The sequence below is a fragment of the Bos javanicus genome, chromosome 18, assembly GCF_032452875.1.
Source record: "Bos javanicus breed banteng chromosome 18, ARS-OSU_banteng_1.0, whole genome shotgun sequence".
In the NCBI taxonomy this organism is placed as follows: domain Eukaryota; kingdom Metazoa; phylum Chordata; class Mammalia; order Artiodactyla; family Bovidae; genus Bos; species Bos javanicus.
Window position 1 is genome coordinate 63,929,506 of NC_083885.1, and position 20,855 is coordinate 63,950,360.

The window sequence follows — 20,855 nt, forward strand, 5'->3', positions numbered from 1 at the left end:
AGGGGTTCAATCCCTGGTCCATTAAGATTCCACGTGTTCGATGCACGATACTGGATGCTTGGGGCTAGTGCACTGGGACGACCCAGAGGGATGGTATGGGGAGGGAGGAGGAAGGAGGGTTCAGGGTGGGGAACACATGTATACCTGTGGCGGATTCATTTTGATATTTGGCAAAACTAATACAATTATGTAAAGTTTAAAAATAAAATAAAATTAAAAAAAAAAGAGATTCCATGTGTTGTGCAGCAACTAAGCCAGTGAGCTGAAAACAACAACAAAAAAAGTGAAGTGTGACTCTCAACTTTTTAAAGGAGGTTAGTCCATTAATAGAGTAAAGCAAAGGGGATTTCTCTGTGACTTACACTAGGATGGGCCTGGGCCCAGACTGGGGGTCTAGAGAGTGGTTTCCTCAATTCTGCCTCCCCAGTTATCATCCTAGGGCCTTGAGAAGTTGTACAAGGTGCACGTGGCTTCCTGTGCAACCTCCTGGAGGGACTGCACCGCCCAGAACAGACTTTGCTCTGGTGTTTTCCAGCCACCCTGCTTGTAGGACCTCAGCTCCCCGAGCAGAGACTGAGCCCTGGGCTCTTGGCAGTGAAAGCGTGGAGTCCTACCCCTGGATCAGCTGGGAGTTCCCCAGACTATGGGCTTTTCGGGTTCTAGCCATCTAGCCCAGGACTCCCCTGGGGGCCCAGTGGTAAGGAATCGAACTGCAGTATAGGAGACGAGGGTTTAATCCCTGGGTGGGGAAGATCCTCTGGAGAAGGGAATGGCAACCTGCTCCAGTATCCTTGCCTGGAGAATGCCATGGACAGAGGAGCCTGGCAGGCTACAGTCCGTGGAGTTGGACACAAGGGAGCATAGTACAGCTAACTAGCACACAACTAGTTAAAAGTTAGGACAGCGTTTAGAACTCAAAGACCTCGAAAGCAGTCATATAGTCATTTTCTTTTTGTTAGCATGAGTTCATGTGCCCAACGCACAGGGAAGCGAAACAAACTGAAACGTCGCAGTTTGGAGCAGAGGAAGGTTTACTGCAGGGCCAGTCAATGGGACGAGTGGTCCATGCCCTAAAAAACCCTGAGGTCCCCAAAGGGTTTTGGCAAACCATTGTTAAAAGCTAGGTGGAAGACGATACTTTAAGTCAGAAAAACATGGTGTACTAATGCATATACCCCGATGCTGGGAAAGATTGAGGACAGGAGGAGAAGAGGGCAGCAGAGGATGAGAAGGTTGGACGGCATCACTGACTCAATGGTCATGAGTTTGAGTCAACTCTGGGAGTTGGTGATGGACAGGGAGGCCTGGCGTGCTGCAGCCCACGGGGTCGCAAAGAGTCAGACATGCTGAGCGACTGAAGAACAACAACGCATATATATGGAATCTAGAAAAATGGTACAGGTGAGCCTATTTGCAGGGCAGGAATAGATGCAGACAAAGAACAGACTTGTGGACACAGCAGGGGTAGGAGGGGCTGGGAAGAACTGAGAGCTGCATGGACACTTACACCCTTTACCATGAGCACAACGGAGAACCAGTGGGAAGCTGCAGCATGATGCAGGGTTCAGCCGGTGCTGTGACGAAATATAAATGCACATGATTCTATAACATATATACATCAATAAATAAATGTGGGAGAATAGCCAAGTCTTCCACATGGAATTCCAACCTAGCGACTAAACAATGCAACAGCCCGGCCCCATCCTGTCTTAAGTGAAATGAGTGTGGCCTGAGGCTCAGGGATTTTAAACGTTCCTCCAAGTGATTCCAACCTGCAGAGAAACTTGGGAATTACTGGGGTGGGACACATCACTACTGTGGTAAAGGTTTTGCAATATATGTGCATGAAATGAACACATTATACACCTTAAACCTACGCAGGGTTGATGATTCTCTTAATAAAGCTGGGGAAAAAAAGAAAGAAACGCTTTGGGAGAGAACCATTCACGTGGAGACTCAAGGCACAAAATAGCTGGTCTTACTATTAACTGAGACGGGCATTTTTTTAATTTGTATTTTTTATACAATTTTCAAAGGTCCCACTTAATTTACAGTTATTACAAAACACTGGCTATCAATTCCCTGTGCTGTGCACAACATCCCTGTAACCCAACATCTGATATCCCCCCACCCCTGAATTGCCCCTCTGCACCTGCTACTGGTAACCAGTGCCTTATTCTCCATGTGTGTCTGCCTCTCTTTTGTGACACTGATTAGTTTGTTGCCTTTTTGGATTCCAGACATCAGTGGTGAAATACAGTGTTTGTCTCTCTCTGTCTGACTTATTTTACTTTAGTACGTGTGATGCTTAGTGGCTCAGTCGTATCTGACTCTGTGACTCAATGGACTGGAGCCCGCCAGGCTCCTCTGCCCATGGGATTCTCCAGGCAAGAATACTGAAGGGGGTTGCCATGCCCTCCTCCAGGGGATCTTCCCGACCCAGGGATTAAACCCAGGTCTCCCACATTGCAGGCGGATTCTTTACTGTCTGAGCCACCAGGGAAGCCCAAGAATACCAGAGTGGGTAGCCTATCCCTTCTCCAGAGGAACTTCCTGACCCAGGAATTGAACCAGGGTCTCCAGGATTGCAGGCAGATCCTTTACCAGCTGAGCTACCAGGGAAGCCCTCACTTCAGCATACTACCCTCCAATTCTAACCATGCTGCTGCACATGGCAAATTTTGCTCTTTTTTCTGCCTGAGTAATTCTCCATTGTATAAACGCACCACATCTTTATCCACTCGTCTGTTGGTGGACACGGAGGTTGTTTGCATACCTTGGCTATTGCGGATGCTGCTGCTATGACCATAGAGGTGCAGGTATCTTTCCAAATGAGAGCTTCTATGGTTATCCAGATACATACCCAAGAGTGGACTTGTTGGGTCATATGGTAGTTTTATTTTTATGTACTTCTTCTTTTTTTTCTCTTGCTCATTTTTTAAATTATGAAAGTATGATAACATATTTACAGGAGACTGGGGAAAAATAGAACAGAGTTACATATAGTTCCACTATACATTACAATTATGTTTAGGTAGATACATTAATATTTTTGAAGTTTCAATGTCAAAGGAGTTTTTAGAGAAACCTCCATAATGCTTGCCACAGTGACTGCACCAATTTACATTCAAATTACATCAAATTACATTCCTAGCCAACATTTCTTATTTGTGTTCTTTTTGATGATAGCTATTGAGACAGGTGTTGTGTGAGATCTCACTGTGGTTTTGATTTGCATCCTTTATTAGCGATGTTGAACACAGGTGCACTTTAGAACACTGGAGAAGATTTGTTTGATAACAAGCAGGTGCATATACCACGGGGCTTCCCAAGTGGTGCTAGTGGTAAAGAACCCGCCTGCCAATGCAGGAAACGCAGGACACGTGGGTTTGATCCTTGGGTTGGGAGGATCCCCGGGGGAGGGCCTAGCAACCCACTCCAGAGTTCTTGCCTGGAGAATCCCATGGACAGAGGAGCCTGGCAGGCTACAGTCTATGGGGTCGCAAAGAGCGAGACACGACTGAGGGACAGAGCACGTAAATACTATGAATTCACAGGAATCCAGATAAGAGGGTGTTACGGAGAAAGTCAACTGAACAAGCAACAGCAGCATCCTTAGAGACTGGTCAGCAAGTGCCAACACACACACATACACCCACACCCCATTGCTCTGGGCCAGCCAGGTGAGGGCTGTACTGACCCGCGGGTCTTCAGCACAGGTGAACTAAGGCCGACAGAGCATCCTCACCTGACAGGTGGGAAGGGGCGGGGCAAGCAGGTGCAGAGAGCCGCTGCTCCCCGTCTACCCTGGGTATGCCCACGCGGAGCGCAGCAGCCAATAGACGGCAAGAACGTCACCACACGGATCCCCCCAAAGGCCCGTCATCACCGCTTGCCGGTGGGATCCCGTCCTAGAGGTGAGGAGTCAGGGTGGTGGGCGTTTCCTCCTGCCTTCTCCCTGGAATCTTTCTCTCCCTGTTTTTCTCCCTTCCTGGTTGGAACCTACTCGCTGAGCCCTATTCTCTGCTCCCAGTCTCTCCAGTTAGACTCATCAGAGCCCAGGGACCAAAGAAACCCTCAGAGAGAAGGAGGTATGTCCCATTGCTCTGCTTTGATGAAAAAGTCCACCCACAAAACACATCTGTTTGGCATATTTGGGTACATCTCTCAGCTCTTCCCAACCTCTAGGTCTGAAGTTGTTGTTTAGCCACTGAGTTTTATCTGACTCTTTGCAAACCCTATGGACTGTAGCCCACTAGGCTTCTCTGTCCATGGGATTCTCCAGACAAGACTACTGCAGTGGGTTGAGTTTCCTCTTCCAGGGGATCTTCCTGACCCAGAGATCAAACCTGGGTCTCCTGCATTGGCAGGCGGATTCTTTACCACTGCGCCACCTGGCAAGCCCCTTGGTCTAAAGTAGAGGATGAACTTGGGGTGCTCTGACTTGAACGTCAGGACCAACTGATGTGTGTCTGTGTCTTAAAGGAGTCTGGGGGTGTTACTCACCGTGGCTTACAGTCATCAAAGCGCTCTGCGACACCCTACAGTCCTGAGGGTGCTCTTTGTCGCGGGAGGAAACCGAGTTACTGAGGGAAACGCCTTTGCCTGGGGCACCAAGACTCGATATTCAAACGGGGTCTGATTCCAGGCCCTGTAATCCTAACAGCTTCTGTAGGATCACTCAAGACCCCCGTGCAGCAAATGAACTTATCTACAAAACGAACGCACGGACGTAGAAAACTGTTTTCTCCAGTTGCTGCCCGAGGGCTCTGAGTGGAAGCTAGTCTCTCGCTGCAGAGCAGGGGCTCAGGGCACTCAAGCATCAGGAGCTGAGGCTCCTGGGCCCTGGAGCTCTGCTGCATGGGCTCAGCTGCCCTCGGCATGGGGGACCCTCCTGGGATCAAACCCGTGTCCCCGGCATTGGCGGGAAGACTCTTAGCCACTGTATTCCCAGGGAAGTCCTCAGAATACCTTTATACCAAAAGTCTTTACTGTGTGTGTGTGTAACTGGATGTTACGTTAACAAGGGCAACCGGAAAGAACTCATCTGAAAACCCTGTGACTGATTTTCAGTAAATGACGGTAACCTATCGGCCAATTCCATTAAGCCTAGCCTGTTAGCCAGGACCACTCACTGGCAAGTGTTTTCAATCTTCCTCTATGACCTACCCCAGGGCTCAGCAGGTAAGGAATCTGCCAGCAATGCAGGAGACCCGGGTTCGATCTCTGGGTCGGAAAGATGCCCTGGAGGAGGGCATGGCAACCCACTCCAGTATTCTTGCCTGGAGAATCCCATGCACAGAGAAGCCTAGTGGTCTACAGTCCTTGGGGTCGCAAAGAGTCAGACACCACTGAGCAACTAACTCTTCACTCTTCTAACAGGTCCCATTGGCTTCGTTTACCAAAGACTACTTTTCCATTCCACCTGAGCTCTCAACCTTGCATCAAGATGAGAGAAGCCAAAATAGCCCCCTTCTCCAATTACGGACTGCAGTGGTGTTTCGAGCAGCTGGGCAAAGAGGAGTTCCAGACATTTAAGGCCCTCCTGAAGGAGCATGCGTCAGAATCAGCAGCGTGCTCCTTCCCGCTGGTCCAGGTGGACAGGGCTGATGCGGAGTCCCTTGCCTCCCTCCTGCATGAGCATTGCAGAGCATCTCTCGCCTGGAAGACATCCACTGACATCTTTGAAAAGATGAGCCTGTCGGCACTGTCTGAGATGGCAAGAGACGAGATGAAAAGTGAGTGAGATTGGGGCAGATCTCGGGGGTAGGGGAAACAGGGGGTGACCTCAAGTTCCCAGGGGATAGGGAAGGTACCGTTGGGGGTGGAAGGGTGTCCATCTCTACAGCGGGACTCTGAACTAGGAGAACTCACTCACTCACTGCTCAACCTGCCTCGCTGGAAACCCAAGTCATCTCCAGCCCATGAAACAGTGAAGGAGAAGACAGGTCTGCCTGGTGGGCTGAAGGTAGCAGACGGCACGTGGAGTCAAAAGTGCCACGCCAGAGCTCTGGTGGCCCCACATGTGTGACTTCTGGCAAAGTCTCTCCTTCTCTACATCTGGGGGACAGTATTTGTGCTGCGTCTACGTGCTGTTGCCAAGGTCCAATGAGAAAGTGAATCTTCATCTTGTTTCTCCTCATTAATTTTCTGTCCGGAAGATCTGTCCTCCGGTGAGAGTGGGGTCCTAAAGCCCCCCACTACTCTCTTGTCGCCGTCAATTCCCCTTTAACAGCGGCCAGCATCGGCCTCGTGCACTGAGGTGCTGCTTTGTTGGGTGCGTGTATCTTTGTAATTGTTACATCATCTTCTTGGATAGATCCCTCAGTCATTATGTAGTGGCCTTCCTTGTCTCTTGTGAATGTGCTTGGTCCTGTCTGACTCTTTGCAACCCCATGGACTTGTAGCCTGCCAGGTTCCTCTGTCCATCTTCCTGGAATTTTCCACCGTTTCCTCCTCCAGGGGCTCTTCCTGACCCAGGGATCAAAGCCAAGTCTCTCATGTCTCTTGCATTGGCAGGTGGATTCTTTACCACTAGCGCCACCTGGGAAGTGCCTTCAGTTCAGTTCAGTTCAGTCGCTCAGTCGTGTCCGACTCTGCGACCCCATGAATCGCAGCACGCCAGGCCTCCCTGTCCATCACCATCTCCTTATTTTTAAAGACTATTTTATCTAATATGAGTATTGCTACTCCTGCTTCTTTTGACTTCCGTTTGCATGGAATATCTTTTTCCAGCCCTTCACTTTCAGTCTGTGTGTGTCCCTAGGTCTGAGGCATTTGGGTTTGTTTGTTTTTAAGAACAGTAACAGCTATAGAACGGGTGTCTCCCTTATTTCTTGCCTTAGATTTAGAGACTAAGGTTCAAGGAACTTCTCTAAGGATTGCCCTCCCTCAGAATGTTGGTACGCATATTCTAGCAATGTACTTACATCAAGTTCTGTGGTTATCTTAAGATATTTCGGAGAAAGGTAGTAGGAAAAAAATAATAGCTCTCCTTTATCAGGAGGAATTCTCTCCTTCAACTGTGGACAAAAACTTAAGAGTCCCAAGTGTGAGCAGCCAGATTGGCTCTAAAGACTTACAGGTATTACACACCCAGATGTTGCTCATCTGTTGTGTCCATAAAGAGCTTGAACAGAAGCTCTTCCTTCTGAGAATCAAAAAAAAATCCCTGGATGGAAAACATGTTACTGTTATTCATAGGAAATTGTTGTTGTTGTTCAGCTGCTCAGTCATGTCTGAGTTTGCGACCCCATGGACTGCAGCACGCCAGGCCTCCCTGTCCATCACCAAGTCCTGGAGCTTACTCAAACTCATGTCCACTGAGCCAGTGATGCCATCCAACCTTCTCATCCTGTCGTCCCCTTCTCCTCCTGCCTTCAATCTTTCCCAGCATCAGGGTCTTTTCCAGTGAGTCAGCTCTTTGCATCAGGTGGCCAAAGTATTGGAGCTTCAGCATCAGTCATTCTAATGACTAGTCAGGGTTGATTTCCTTTACGATTGACTGGTTGGATCTCCTTGCAGTCCAAGGGCCTCTCGAGTATCTTCTCCAACACCACAGTTCAAAAGCATCAATTCTTCAGCACTCAGATCTGTTTATAGTCCAGATCTCACATCCATACATGACTACTGGAAAAACCATAGTTCTGACTGTAAGGACCTTAGCCAGCAAAGTGAAATCTCTGCTTTTTAATACACTGTCTAGGTTTGTCATAGCTTTCCTTCCAAGGAGCAAGGGTCTTTTAATTTCATGGCTGCAGTCACTGTCTGCTGTGATTTTGGAGCCCAGGATAATAAAATCTGTCACTGTAGGAAATTAAGGTTATAAAATCAAAATAAGAGTGGATGTTTAGTGATCAGTACCCCCAGCCGAGCCACCGTGTTGAGACTGTCACAGGCCCTGAGTCTCCATTTTCCTCGCTGCAGACGAATTGGGGAATAAACTGAGATGCTGAGACGAGTGTGGGTTCCCTTCAGTATTTGGGGCTGGAGATGTTTTCATCCCTGATGAGGGTAGCCGCCATGACATTATTGAGACACCAGCTCACCTGTTCTTGATTGCAGAGTATCTACTGGCTGAAATATCAGAAGATTCTGCACCAACAAAGACTGACCAAGGTCCAAGCATGAAAGAAGTGCCAGGTTAGTTGGGGATTGCGGGGAGGGACGAAGTGGTGGAAACATGGATGTGTGTGAATTATGCTGCTCTTAACATTTATATACAAGAATGTGATCATGGGAAAAAAATTTTTTTTGATATGGATCATTTTTAAAGTCTGTATTGAACTTGTTGCAATATTGTTTCTGTTTTATATTTTTGTTTTTGTTGGCCCTGAGGCATGTGAGATTTTAGGCCCTTGACCAGGGGTCAAACCCACAACCCCTGAATTAGAAGGTAAAGTCTTGACCACTGCACCACCTTGGAAGTCCTGGTGGTGATATCTAAGATATTAGTGGGACTTCCCAGGTGGCTCAGTAGTAAAGAATCTACCTGGCAATGCAGGAAACCCAGGTTTGATCCCGGGATCAGGAAGATGCCCTGGAGGAGGAAATGGCAACAGGGACTGTAGCCTGCCAGGCTCCTCAGTCCATGGGGATTCTCTAGGCAAGAATACTGGAGTGGGGTGTCATTTCCTCCCCCAGGGGATCTTCCCGACCCAGCGATTGAACCCTCATCTCCAGCGTCTTCTGCATTGTAGGCAGATTCTTTACCACAAAGATACAGTGGCAAGCAGCAGAGTCTCTGGCACCGCCCAAGGTGGGGAGACAAACTTGTAAAGCGTCAGGTGTAAAACTTGTAAAGCGTCAGGTGGAAAGAGAGGTCCAGTTAAAGGGACACAGCTCTATTTCCCAGGACATCCATCCGCTCTGAGGCAGTGATCTTAGGGACAGAGATCCTTATACGCACATTGCTAGGAAGAAAGGAAAGCGCCCCAGAGGCAGGCTGGCTGTCTTCGCAGCGACTAAGTCTGTGGTCTTTGTTTTGCGTCTTTGCTTCTTTCTCGCTAAAACTGTGACTCTCTTCACACCCAGTCCCATTCTTCCCCTCTCTTCCGTCCCATGCAGGCCCCAGAGAGGACCCACAGGACTCGCGGGACTACAGGATCCACGTGATGACGACATTCTCCACCAGGCTGGACACACCCCAGCGCTTTGAAGAATTTGCCTCCGAGTGTCCGGACGCACATGCGCTATCGGGGGCATTTAACCCAGACCCCTCGGGGGGCTTCCGGCCTCTCACGGTGGTTCTGCACGGACCCCCGGGGGTTGGTAAGTCCTCGCTGGCCCGGAGGCTCCTGCTGTTCTGGGCGCAAGGCGACCTCTACAAGGGCTTGTTCTCCTACGTCTTCCTTCTCCGCGCCAGAGACCTCCAGGGGTCCAGGGAGACCAGCTTCGCGGAGCTCATCTCCAGGGAGTGGCCGGACGCCCCGGCCCCGGTGGAGAAGGTCCTGTCCCAGCCCGAAAGGCTCTTGATTGTGGTGGATGGACTCGAAGAGCTGGAGCTCTCCTTCAGAGACCAGGACTCCAGCCTCCTGGCCGACTGGGCGGAGAGGCAGCCCGCAGCCGTCCTGGCGCACAGCCTGCTGAAGAAAGTCCTGCTCCCCGAGTGCGCCCTCCTCCTCACCGTCCAGGACGCGGGATTGCAGAGGCTCCAAGCCCTGCTCCGGTCTCCCCGTTACCTATGGGTCGGGGGCCTCTCAGTGGAAAACAGGATGCAGTTGCTCCTCGGCGGCGGGAAGCACTGCCGTCCTAAGACATGCGCCTGGCACGCGGGGGCCGACCACCAGGAAGTGCTTGACAAGTGTCAGGTGCCCGTGGTGTGCGCCCTGGTCCGTGAGGCCCTCGAGCTGCAGGGGGAGCCGGGGAAAGGCCTTCCCGTCCCCGGCCACACCCTCACGGGCTTGTACGCCACCTTCGTGTTCCAGCGGCTGGCTCCCAAAGATGCAGGCTGGCGCGCGCTGAGCGGGGAGGAACGCGGTGCCCTGAAGGGCTTGTGCCGGCTGGCAGCGGACGGCGTGTGGAACGCGAAGTTCGTGTTTGACGGCGACGACCTGGGCGTCCACGGGCTGCAGGGGCCCGAGCTCTCCGCCCTGCAGCAGGCGAGCATCCTTCTCCCTGATGGCCACTGCGGAAGGGGCCACGCATTCTCCCACCTCAGCCTCCAGGAGTTCTTTGCAGCCTTGTTCTACGTCCTGCGAGGCGTCGAGGGAGACGGGGAGGGCTACCCGCTGTTCCCCCAGAGCACAAAGAGTCTGACGGAGCTCAGGCATATTGACCTCAACGTTCAGCTGGTCCAGATGAAGAGATTCCTATTTGGCCTTGTGAGCAAGGAGGTGATGCGGGCCCTGGAAACCCTCCTAGGCTGTCCCGTCGCCCCCGTGGCTAAGCAGCAACTTCTGCACTGGATCTGCCTGCTGGGTCAGCACCCTGCTGCCGCCGCCTCCCCAGACTTGCTCGAGGCCTTCTACTGCCTTTTCGAGACACAGGACGACGAGTTTGTTCGCTTGGCCTTGAATGGCTTCCAAGAAGTGTGGCTGCAGTTGAACCGGCCAATGGACTTAACGGTGTCTTCCTTCTGTCTCCGGCGTTGCCAGCATTTACGGAAAGTTCGACTGGATGTCAGAGGGACCCCAAAGGATGAATTTGCTGAGGCATGGCCCGGGGCTTCCCAAGGGTGAGTGCCCCACCTCTGCCGTTCCCGTTCTTGTGTTTCTTTCCAACACAAGAGAGGTATAACTGAGCAAAATTGCACGTATGTAAGGTGTATGACTTGGTGTTTTGATGTACCTGAAATGATCACCGTCAGGCTAGTCAGCACACCCATCGCCTCATATAGGTACCATTTTCTTTGTGTGTGAAAACACCTAAAGACTATCCCCCTGGGTGTGCATCATTGTGTTAACACATTAGAGCTCCAGAATGCACTCATCCTGATAGCTGCAACTTTGAACCCTTTGGCCAACATCTCCCAGTTCCCCACCCCAAGGCCAGGCAACCACCGCTCCACGCCCGGCTTCCGTGAATTTGACTGCTTTAGAATCTAAGTGAGACCGGACACGTCTCTCTGTGACTGGCTTATTTCACTTGGCACAGTGTCCTCTAGCTGACTGCTGTTCTGGCCAATGGCAGTGCTTCCTTCTTTTTCAAGGCTGGATAATATTCCATTGTATGTGTGTACACCACATTTTCTCTTTGTATGTATTTATTTGTAGTTGGAGGCTAATTGCTTCATAGTGTTGTGTTGGTCTCTGCCACACATCCACGTGAATCAGCCACAGGTATACATGTGCCCCCCGCTCTTGAACCTCCCTCCCTGCCACCCCATCCCAGCACTCTAGGTCATCACAGCACCGAGCTGAGCTCCCTGTGTCATATGGCAAATTCCCATCAGCTGTCTGTTTAACATATGATAATGTACCTGTCTCAAGGCTACTCTCTCGATTGATCCCAGCCTCTCCGTCCCCCGCTGTGTCCACAAGTCGGTTCTCTAGGTCTGTCTCTCTTCCTGCCCTGCAAGTAGATGCGTCAGTACCATCTTTCTAGATTCCATATATATGTGTTAATATGCAAAATTTATTTGTGTCTTTCTGACTTACTTCACTCTGTATATAATAGGCTCTAGGTTTATCTATGTCATTAGAACTGACTCAGTTTCTTTCCTTTTTGTGGCTGAGTATATCCCACTGAGTATATATGTAACACAACTTCTTCATCCACTCCGCTATCGGTGGACATCTAGGTTGCTCCCATGTCCTGGCTGTTGTAAACAGCGCTGCAGTGGACACTGGGGCACACACACCACAGTTTCTTTATCCACTGATGGACACTTAGGTTGTTTCTGTATCTTGACTGTTGTGAATAATGTACAAATACCTCTCTGGGACCCTGGTTCCAATTCTCTTGGACACATCCCCAAAAGTGGGATTTCTGGATCATATGGTAGAGGATGAGATGGCTGGATGGCATCACCGACTCAGTGGACATGAACTTGGGCAAACTCTGGGAAGTAGTTCAGGACAGGGATGGCTGGCGTGCTCCAGTCCATGGAGTCACAAAGAGTCAGACATGACTTGGCGACTGAGCAACAGCAAATGGTAGTTCTATTTTTAGTTTTGGGGGGGACATTCCATACCGTTTTCCATAGTGACTACACTTTGACGTTCAAGAGGGAGCTAGAATTCAAGCACAAATCTTACTTAGAGCTGGCGGTATGCCCTGTGGGTACAGAAGTGTTCTGGAAGCAGTTTGGTTCTGACAACACTCCTCCAGACCATGAGATCAGATCCACTCAGAGCCTCTGAGACCCTCCCCCATCCTAACAGCCTGACTTCTCTCCTCGGGCGTGGATGGGGCAGTTGCTCATGTCAGAATCCATCCTGTGTGAACAAATGTTTGTTTCCTTCTCCACAATAGGCTGAAGATCAAGACCCTTGATGAGCACTGGGAAGACCTCTGCTCCGTGCTCAGCACGCACCCAAACCTACGACAGCTCGACCTGAGTGGCAGCGTCTTGAGCAAGGAGGCCATGAAAACCCTGTGTGTCAAGCTGCGGCAGCCAGCCTGTAAAATACAGAATCTGATGTGAGGCTTCCCAGACCCCGTACATCCCTTTGTGTGGCTGTGTCATGGCTCTCCTCTCCTACCTACTGATCTATAGAGTGTATTTGCAGGGAATAAGGGCTGTGGAAGGTGTAGCAACCAAGTTCCCAAAAGTATAGGTGGGGAATGACTAAGGATCTTGTGAAGGGATTACTAAGGTGGGTTCATTTACTCAGGGTTTTGAAGGATGAATAGGAGTTGCTTAGTTGGAGCAGGAAGTGAGGAAGGTTCATTTCAGTACTGTATTCATTGATACCATAAATTTACATTGTCTGTCTGATGAATCATGTGTCAGTACCTCATCAATGTTATATACAAAACACTTTAGATGTCATATGTATAACTACATATGTGTCTATACATATGTGTAACACTGGACATCAAAAATGAAAATACAATGTAAAAAAGAGAATCATACATGTATTTATACACATAATGATTCACACATTGATAATGAAGAAGCATCAATAAGGTTGCTTTATGGATTCCTGGGTAGGAAAGATCCCCTGGAGAAGGAAATGGCAACCCACTCCAGTATTCTTGCCTGGAGAATCCCATGCACAGAGGAGCCTGGCGGGCTACAGTCCATAGAGTCACAAAGAGTCAGACACAACTTTGCGACTAAGCCGCAACAACAACGCGGTAGCCCTGCCTGGACACTGATGAATGAATCATTGCAAACTTTTACGGCATCCACATTACGGTCATAATCATAATATAATATTATATTGTACATAATACAATAAACATAATACAACATTGCTATATTTAAGAAAAACACTTACCTTTAATGATTGGCTGACAGGCTGTTTCTCTGGTTATAAGAGAGAAGAGCATTCTGTACACTAATGTAAGTCTTTGAAAGCAAAGTTCTAAAATAGTAAGAAAACAAACACATCATTGATTTTATGCTGAATACCACTCACCTCATTCCTGTGTAGGGATAGGCGGTCCACATCAATGCCAGTTTTGCATACGATGGTCTACATGTGTGTTTTTATATTTATTGAAAAAAACCCCACATACACGAGAACTCGTATAGTTTAAACCCGTGTTGTTTGAGGAGCAACTGTAACTGCAAATAATGAAAGATCAGAGTCGAAATGGGAACAGAGTGAGAAGGAAAGATGAGGGTACAACGAAACCTCTCCAGGTAGTCCTAACTCACGTTCCCTTTTCCCGTCTGTAGATTTAAAGGGGCCCGGGTTACCCCTGGTCTCCGTCACCTCTGGATGACTCTGATTATCAACCGGAACATCACGCGCCTGGACCTGACGGGCTGCCGCCTGAGAGAGGAGGACGTGCAGACGGCGTGCGAGGCCCTCAGGCACCCACAGTGTGCGCTGGAGTCTCTGAGGCGAGTCGCGCGCTGGGGATGCTTTCTGCTTCTTGGATTTCAGGGCGTCACTGCTTTTACTCTTTATTTTGAAATAAGCTTTCGCAGAAAGCTGCCGAGGTCGTACAAAGGTTTGGGAGTCTGGGGCTGGTTGGCCAGGATGAGTGCACGGCCGTGTGTATGTAATAAACGCCGCCAAACCGGACACCGAGAGAGGGCGCAGATGGTGTCACGCGTACCGTCACAATAAACGTAACTTCCGGGGCCTCCCCCGGTGGTGCCGCAGCTAAGACTGTGTGCTCGCAATGCAGGGCGCCCAGGTTCGATCCCTGGCCAGGGAACGAGACGCCGCGAGCAGCCACTAAAAACCCAGTGTGCCTGCAGCACACGGAACTCTGCTCAGGGTTCTGCGGCAGCCTGGACAGGAGCGGGGTTTGGGGCAGAGTCGGACTGACTGAGCCACACACCCACACACACACACCCACGCAGGCCCACACACACCCCACACCCACGCAGGCCCACACACACCCCACACCCACACACACCCACACACAGACACACCCCATTTGGTGATACAGGCGTGTGCAGTTAGTGTAGTCATTCACCATTCCAGGGACATCTCAGTCGCTGCCAGTTTGTGGTTTCCTGGGGGTGTGTTTTGCCATTTAGATTCTCTGGGACTAAAAACCAGGACTACTCGGTGCTTTGGCTGTATTTTGAGAGAGAGAAACACGAGGTCTGTTCAGCTTTATTGACTAACATACCTCAATCCTGTATTATAAACATCAAAATTGCTGAAAGAATACATTTTAATGATTTCCTACCAAAAAAAAAAAAAACGATACTGTGTGACGTGATAGAGATGATAGCTAATGCTACTGTGGCAGTCATACCGCAATATATCAATGTATCAAGTCAGCAGGCTGACACCTGAACTTACACAACGGTATAGGTCAGGTAAACGTACAAAACGTCGGCTGGTGGTCATTGCTATGAATAAAGTAATACGGGGACGAGAAGACGGGGCAGAGGAGGGCAGGCAGGCGTGGTTGGGAAGGTGGTGAGACTGACTTACTCAGACAAGGTGGCATCCCAGAGGGTGAACGGAAAACTGCACCACAAAAAGATCTGAGACTGCGAACAGGCACAGCAAATGCTGGGACCCTCAGGCCAGAGCAGAGAACGCCCAGGAGCCAGCCAAAGGGACAGGGCGGCTGATGGGGGCAAAGTGGGCTGCTGCTGGGGAGAGCTGAGGACGTGCTCCACGTTGCCTGTCTCTGCAGGTTGGATCGCTGTGGATTAACCCCAGCCTCTTGTCGGGAGATCTCCCAAGTGCTTGCTACGTCCGGCAGCCTGAAATCCCTCAGCCTCACGGGAAATAAGGTGGCGGACCAGGGCGTGAAGTCTCTCTGTGACGCCTTGAAGGTCACACCCTGCACCCTGCAGAACCTAATGTGAGCGGTACTCCTGTTCACGAGTCCTATCTTCCCTTGTGATCGTCCCTGTCACAGCGGGTGGAGGAAAGGGAGGGGAACTGGCTGATGCATAAGCTGAGGGTTAGAAAAGGGAGGGAGGGCCTCCTGCAGGGAGCCCTTTGTGGAAGTTTATTTCTGTTTAGTCACTAAGTCCTGTCTGACTCTTTTGTGACCCCATAGATGGTAGCCTGCCAGGCTCCTCTGTCCATGGAATTCTCCAGGGAAGGATACTGGAGGGGGTTGCCGTGCCCTCCTCCAGGAGATCCTCCTGACCCAGGGATGGAACCCGCGTCTGCGGTGTCTCCTGCGCTGGCAGGCGGGTTCTTCACCGACTGAGCTGTCATCTCCGTTCTGGCCTCTCTCCTTGCAGCCTGGGGAGCTGCGGGCTCACAGCCGCCACCTGCCAAGACCTGGCCTCTGCTCTCATCGAGAACCAGGGCTTGACACACCTGTCCCTGTCGGGCGATGAACTGGGGAGCAAAGGGATGAGCCTGCTGTGTCGGGCCGTGAAGCTCTCCAGCTGTGGTCTGCAGAAGCTGGCGTGAGTCCACCCCGTGGCCCCCAGAGCATCTGTAGCTCTATTACAGCGAGTGCAGAGCAGTGGGGAAATGGTCAGGACGAGGGGACCTCGGAAGTGCCATGTCCTGCCCTCTCCTGATAGCTTCTACCCTGGAAAATCCCACCTCTGCCTCTGTGTTTCAAGCCGGAAGTCCTCATTCATCCACATACAGCCACGTCTCATTACTCCCGGCAGTCCTGTTCTGTAAATTTGCCGTGAGTACGGGACAGGTGGACGCAGGATGAGTGACTCTCCAGGGAAAGACTCCCACAGTTCCTGGGCACCTCTGGTCACAGCGTTTTCTTAAAATTTCTTTTATTGAAGTATGGTTGATTTAGCATGTTGTGTTAATTTCTGCTAATTGCACAGGTGACTCAACTCTTTTTTAAAACGCTTTTCCATTGTGGCTCGCCACAGAATGTTGAATGCGCTTCCTGTGCTCTGCAGTAGGACCCTGATGTTTACCCATCCTGTCTGTAGGAGCTCACGTCTGGTGACCCAGACTCCCCATTCTTCCCCTCGCCCGACACCCCTGCCCCTTGGCCACCACCAGTCTGTGAGTCTGTTTCTGTTTAAGAGAAAAGTTCATCTGTGGTGTTATTTTCTCCAACCGATCAATACCTAACCTTGTTTTATGTGTTTCTGTTTACAGACACCTTATGTAATACATATTACTGAATCATTAACATTGAACTCGGGCTTCCCTGGGGGCTCAGTGGTAAAGAATCCGCCTGCCAATGCAGGGGATTCCTCCCTGGGAGGGGAAGATCCCCTGGAGGAGGACATAGCAACCCACTCCAGTATTCTTGCCTGGAGAATCCCATGGACAGAGGAGCCTGGTGGGCTACGGTCTATGCGGTTGCACAAGAGTCGCAAACGACTGAGCGACTCAACAGCGAATGTGGAGCTCGCAACCAACAGCACTGTACTCGAGCCCGCAGGAAGCTTGTGGAACACGCCCATTTTCTCTAAGGCGCCTTCCAGCCTCTGTAGCCTCGGGCTGTCCCTGGGGGCCATCTGAAAGGCCGAGGTCACTCTGAGGAGCACACCTGAGCTTCCTCTTCTCTGTGTGTGCCCCGCAGACTAAACGCATGCAGCCTGGATGTGGCTGGCTGTGGCTTCCTCGCCTTTGCACTCATGGGCAACAGGCATCTGACGCACCTGAGCCTCAGCATGAACCCCCTGGAAGATCCCGGGATGAACCTTCTGTGCGAGGTCATGATGGAGCCGTCCTGCCCTCTCCGGGACCTGGAGTAAGTTTCCCCGCTTGTCGGAGATCAAGTCTACCACACGGTTTAGCCGGCCGAAAGAGAGGGCACCGCGAGTTAGTTCTAGGGTCCGTCTCCGCGTCCCCGTCTGGCTCTCTCTCTCCCCCACCTCCAGCTCTCCCTCGCTCTCCGTCCCCTCCCACCTCCCGCCTATCGCAGTTTGGTGAACTGCCGCCTCACCGCCTCGTGCTGCAAGAGTCTGTCCAACGTGATCACGAGGAGTCCGCGCCTGAGAAGCCTGGATCTGGCCGCCAACGCCCTGGGTGATGAGGGGATTGCGGCGCTGTGCGAGGGACTGAAGCAGAAGAACACCCTGACGAGACTCGGGTAGGGTCCTGGGACCACCTCCCAGAGGGCTGGGCGCAGGGGGAGGGGAACGCAGACGTGACGCCGCTCCCACAAAGAGCAGGTTCTGTTCACCATCCCATCGAATGGAGCCCAACCTCGGCAGGGGAGCAGACCGAGGCGTCCAGTCCGACTGGACACCTGTATATGCATGAATGAAATACAAATGCTGGAGAACGTGGTCCGGAGGTGGTGAGAACTAAGCAGATAAATGTTTGCTGGACACAGTGCCAAACGGTGGAGGTGCACAGACCTGGCATTGCCCGTCTAGTGAGAAGGATGGATCAAAAAGCAGATGATCAAACGGTGGAGGTGCACAGACCCTGGCATTGCCCGTCTAGTGAGAAGGATGGGTCAAAAAGCAGATGATCAAACGGTGGAGGTATACAGACCTGGCATTGCCCGTCTAGTGAGAAGGATGGGTCAAAAAGCACATGATCAAACGGTGGAGGTATACAGACCTGGCATTGCCCGTCTAGTGAGAAGGATGGATCAAAAAGCAGATGATCAAACGGTGGAGGTGTACAGACCTGGCATTGCCCGTCTAGTGAGAAGGATGGGTCAAAAAGCAGATGATCAAACGGTGGAGGTGTACAGACCTGGCATTGCCCGTCTAGTGAGAAGGATGGATCAAAAAGCAGATGATGACACGGGTGGAGCTCAAACTCTCGAAAGCACCAGAATCACCCCGGAGGCTTCTTAGAACACTGTGCCAGTACATACGGTGGAGTGCTATGCAGCCCTGAAAGGGGAAGGGCTAAAGCCATTTGCAGCAACAGGGATGGGCCTAGAGATGATCACACTGAGTGAAGTAAGTTGGGCAGAGAAGGACAATATCATATGATATCACTTAAGTGTGGGATCTCAAGAAATGACACAAATGAACTTACTTATGAAACAGAAACAGACTCACGACATAGATAGAAAACAAACTGATGGTTACCAAGGGGGAAGAGGGTGGTGTGAGAGGGATAAACTAGGAGGTTGGAACTAACATACACAAAATACTGTGTATGAAAATAATCAATGAGGACCTACCATAGAGCACAGGGAACTCTACTCAACATTCTGTAATAACCTACGTGGGAAAAGAATCTGAAAAATGGTGGATTTATGTGTGGTGTCACCGAATCACTTTGCTGCACACCTGAAACCAATACACTATAAATCAACTACACTCTCATCAAGTTTTTAACAAAGAAGACCGCTCCACTGGCAACCACTGGTTTGTTCTCAGTATCTGTGACTCTATTCCCACTTTCTTCATTCATTTCACTTTTTAGATTCCACATTTAAGTGAAAACATGCAGCATTTGTCTTTCTCTAGCTTCCTTTACCGCGCATAACACCCTCCAGGTCCGGCCATCTTGTTGCAAATGGCAAGGTTTTTGTTCTTTTTCATGGCTGAATAGTATTCCACTGTACTGTTAAAATTGCAGTAGGGCGGTTCCCTAGGGGTTCAGCGGTTCGGACTCTGCGCTTCCAATGCAGGGCCATGGGCTCGATCTCTGGTTGGAGAACTAAGATCCCGCATGCCACGTGGCACAGCCAAATAACGATGATAATAAGAGATATCTCCTTAAAATAAAATTTTTTAAAATGTTGTACAGGCAAGAATACCAGAGTGGGTTACCATTCCCTTCTCCAGGGGATCTTCGCAACCCAGGGATCGAACCAGGGTCTCCTGCATTAGCAAGTGGGTTCTTTACCATCTGAGCACACCAGGGGAGCCCAAATAATGATAATAAATAAAAGAGACAGCTATCTAAAATAAAAAAGACTGTAGTGGAAGTCAAATACAGGTTGGAGGGAGGCTCCCAGATGGCGGGGTCTTTCTTGGCTGTGCTGACCCTGCAGGCTGGAGGCGTGTGGACTGACCTCTGAAGGCTGCAAGGCCCTGTCTGCCGCCCTCACCTGCAGCCGCCACCTGGCCAGCCTGAACCTGATGCGCAACGACCTCGGCCCCAGAGGAATGACGACGCTGTGTTCCGCCTTCATGCATCCCACCTCTAATCTACAGACCATCGGGTGAGCCCCCAGAGATGGCTTCTGAAATGCAAACAGACAAAATGTTTGTATCTTCCAAAAAACCACAAGGAGAATTACTGCAGGATCCAGCCAAACCACTTGTGGTCTTAGTGGTAGTTTGGTCGCTAAGTTGTGTCTGACTCTATTGTGAGCCCCCTGGACTGTAGCCCGCCAGGCTTCTCTGTCCATGGGGATTCTCCAGGCAAGAACACTGGAGTGGGTTGTTATTTCCTTCTCCAGGGGATCTTCCAGACCCAGGGATGGAACTCGGGTCTCCTGTGTTGCAGGCAGATTCTTTACTATCTGAGCTACCTTGGAAGCCCTAAAAGATACAGAATTTGATTTTTTAAAAACGGTGGGGGGCTGAGTTTTATTCAAGGAGGAAGGCGCTGTCTGTCTGCAACAGCGCAAGAAGAGGTTTCAGACCCTTGGGTGGGGTGTCCGGGAGTGCTGGGGAAGGGAGAGGCATCAGAAGCAAATTCCCAGAGTAAGGAGGCCCCTTTCTGGCCCCCTTCCCAGGCTGTGGAAAGAGCAATACCCGGCCCGAGTAAGAAGGCTGCTGGAGCAGGTGCAGAGACTGAAGCCCCACGTGGTCATCAGTGACGCCTGGTACACGGAGGAGGAGGAGGACGGGCCCTGCTGGAGAATCTGAAGAACCCGAGAACCGCCCCGCCCACCCCCGCTCTGATGCGGGACCCTTCAGGAGACGGATGACGATTCCTGATCCTCACAAAGTCTCACTGGTGGTGGCTCCTGAGTATCCACTTCAGTTCGGTTGTCGGTGTCTGCCTCTGACGACGGCGTGTGCCCTTCACGTCCTGGGACTTCAGTTCTCTGTGAAGCGTCTGTCCTACCTGAACACACAGGGAGGACTGAATAAACACAGCATTTGGAAGAAGCATCCAGTGCCTCCTTGATCGGTGGGGGTGTGACTCCAGAGCAGACGAGGGAGGCCTTGGGTCTTTAAAAAAGTCACAACTCTGTTGATGTTTTTTCAACAAAAAATTTTTAAGTGCATATCTGAATTTCAAAGGAGGATGTGACTATCACTGAACATCAGAAGTATGAACACAATGTTGAATTTATCGCTTAGTGTAGTAAAGAACTGGTCTGCCAGAGTCTCCTCCTCAAAGCAACCACGAGGTAGGTAATATTTTTCCTGTTTTTACAGAAAAGGAAACAAAGGCCGATGGATGTTGACATTGGCCTGGTGTCACAAAAAGTCATTTAGTCATCCTGAGAAA

At 50.6% G+C, this 20,855-nt stretch overlaps 1 protein-coding gene and 1 long non-coding RNA gene across 3 annotated transcripts; one reads left to right on the forward strand and one right to left on the reverse strand.

The window, feature by feature from the left end:
* Nucleotides 1–304: 304 nt before the first annotated feature.
* Nucleotides 305–13,806, reverse strand: LOC133231162 (uncharacterized). Of its 2 annotated transcripts, none has more exons than XR_009731064.1 (3): nucleotides 13,527–13,806; nucleotides 11,420–11,511; nucleotides 305–5,711 (listed from the first exon to the last, which is right to left on the reverse strand). It is a non-coding gene; the product is annotated as an uncharacterized LOC133231162 (long non-coding RNA). The 2 variants fall into 2 exon arrangements; XR_009731063.1 differs by having other exon boundaries at nucleotides 13,386–13,806.
* Nucleotides 5,450–20,510, forward strand: NLRP5 (NLR family pyrin domain containing 5). Its single transcript, XM_061389454.1, has 11 exons — nucleotides 5,450–5,738; nucleotides 8,065–8,142; nucleotides 9,067–10,675; nucleotides 12,415–12,582; nucleotides 13,790–13,957; nucleotides 15,220–15,390; nucleotides 15,782–15,952; nucleotides 17,053–17,223; nucleotides 17,398–17,565; nucleotides 19,441–19,611; nucleotides 20,131–20,510. The coding sequence occupies exons 1-11, from the start codon at nucleotides 5,450–5,452 to the stop codon at nucleotides 20,261–20,263; spliced, it is 3,297 nt and encodes a 1,098-aa protein (XP_061245438.1). The 3' UTR covers nucleotides 20,264–20,510.
* Nucleotides 20,511–20,855: the final 345 nt, after the last annotated feature.

Excerpts from the sequence above, each read along its gene's own strand:
- NLRP5 (XM_061389454.1), top strand. The coding sequence starts at position 5,450 with ATGAGAGAAGCCAAAATAGCCCCCTTCTCCAATTACGGACTGCAGTGG. Across the intron at positions 13,958-15,219 it reads TGTGCGCTGGAGTCTCTGAG|GTTGGATCGCTGTGGATTAA; the intron begins GCGAGTCGCGCG and ends CTGTCTCTGCAG. Across the intron at positions 15,953-17,052 it reads TGTGGTCTGCAGAAGCTGGC|ACTAAACGCATGCAGCCTGG; the intron begins GTGAGTCCACCC and ends TGTGCCCCGCAG.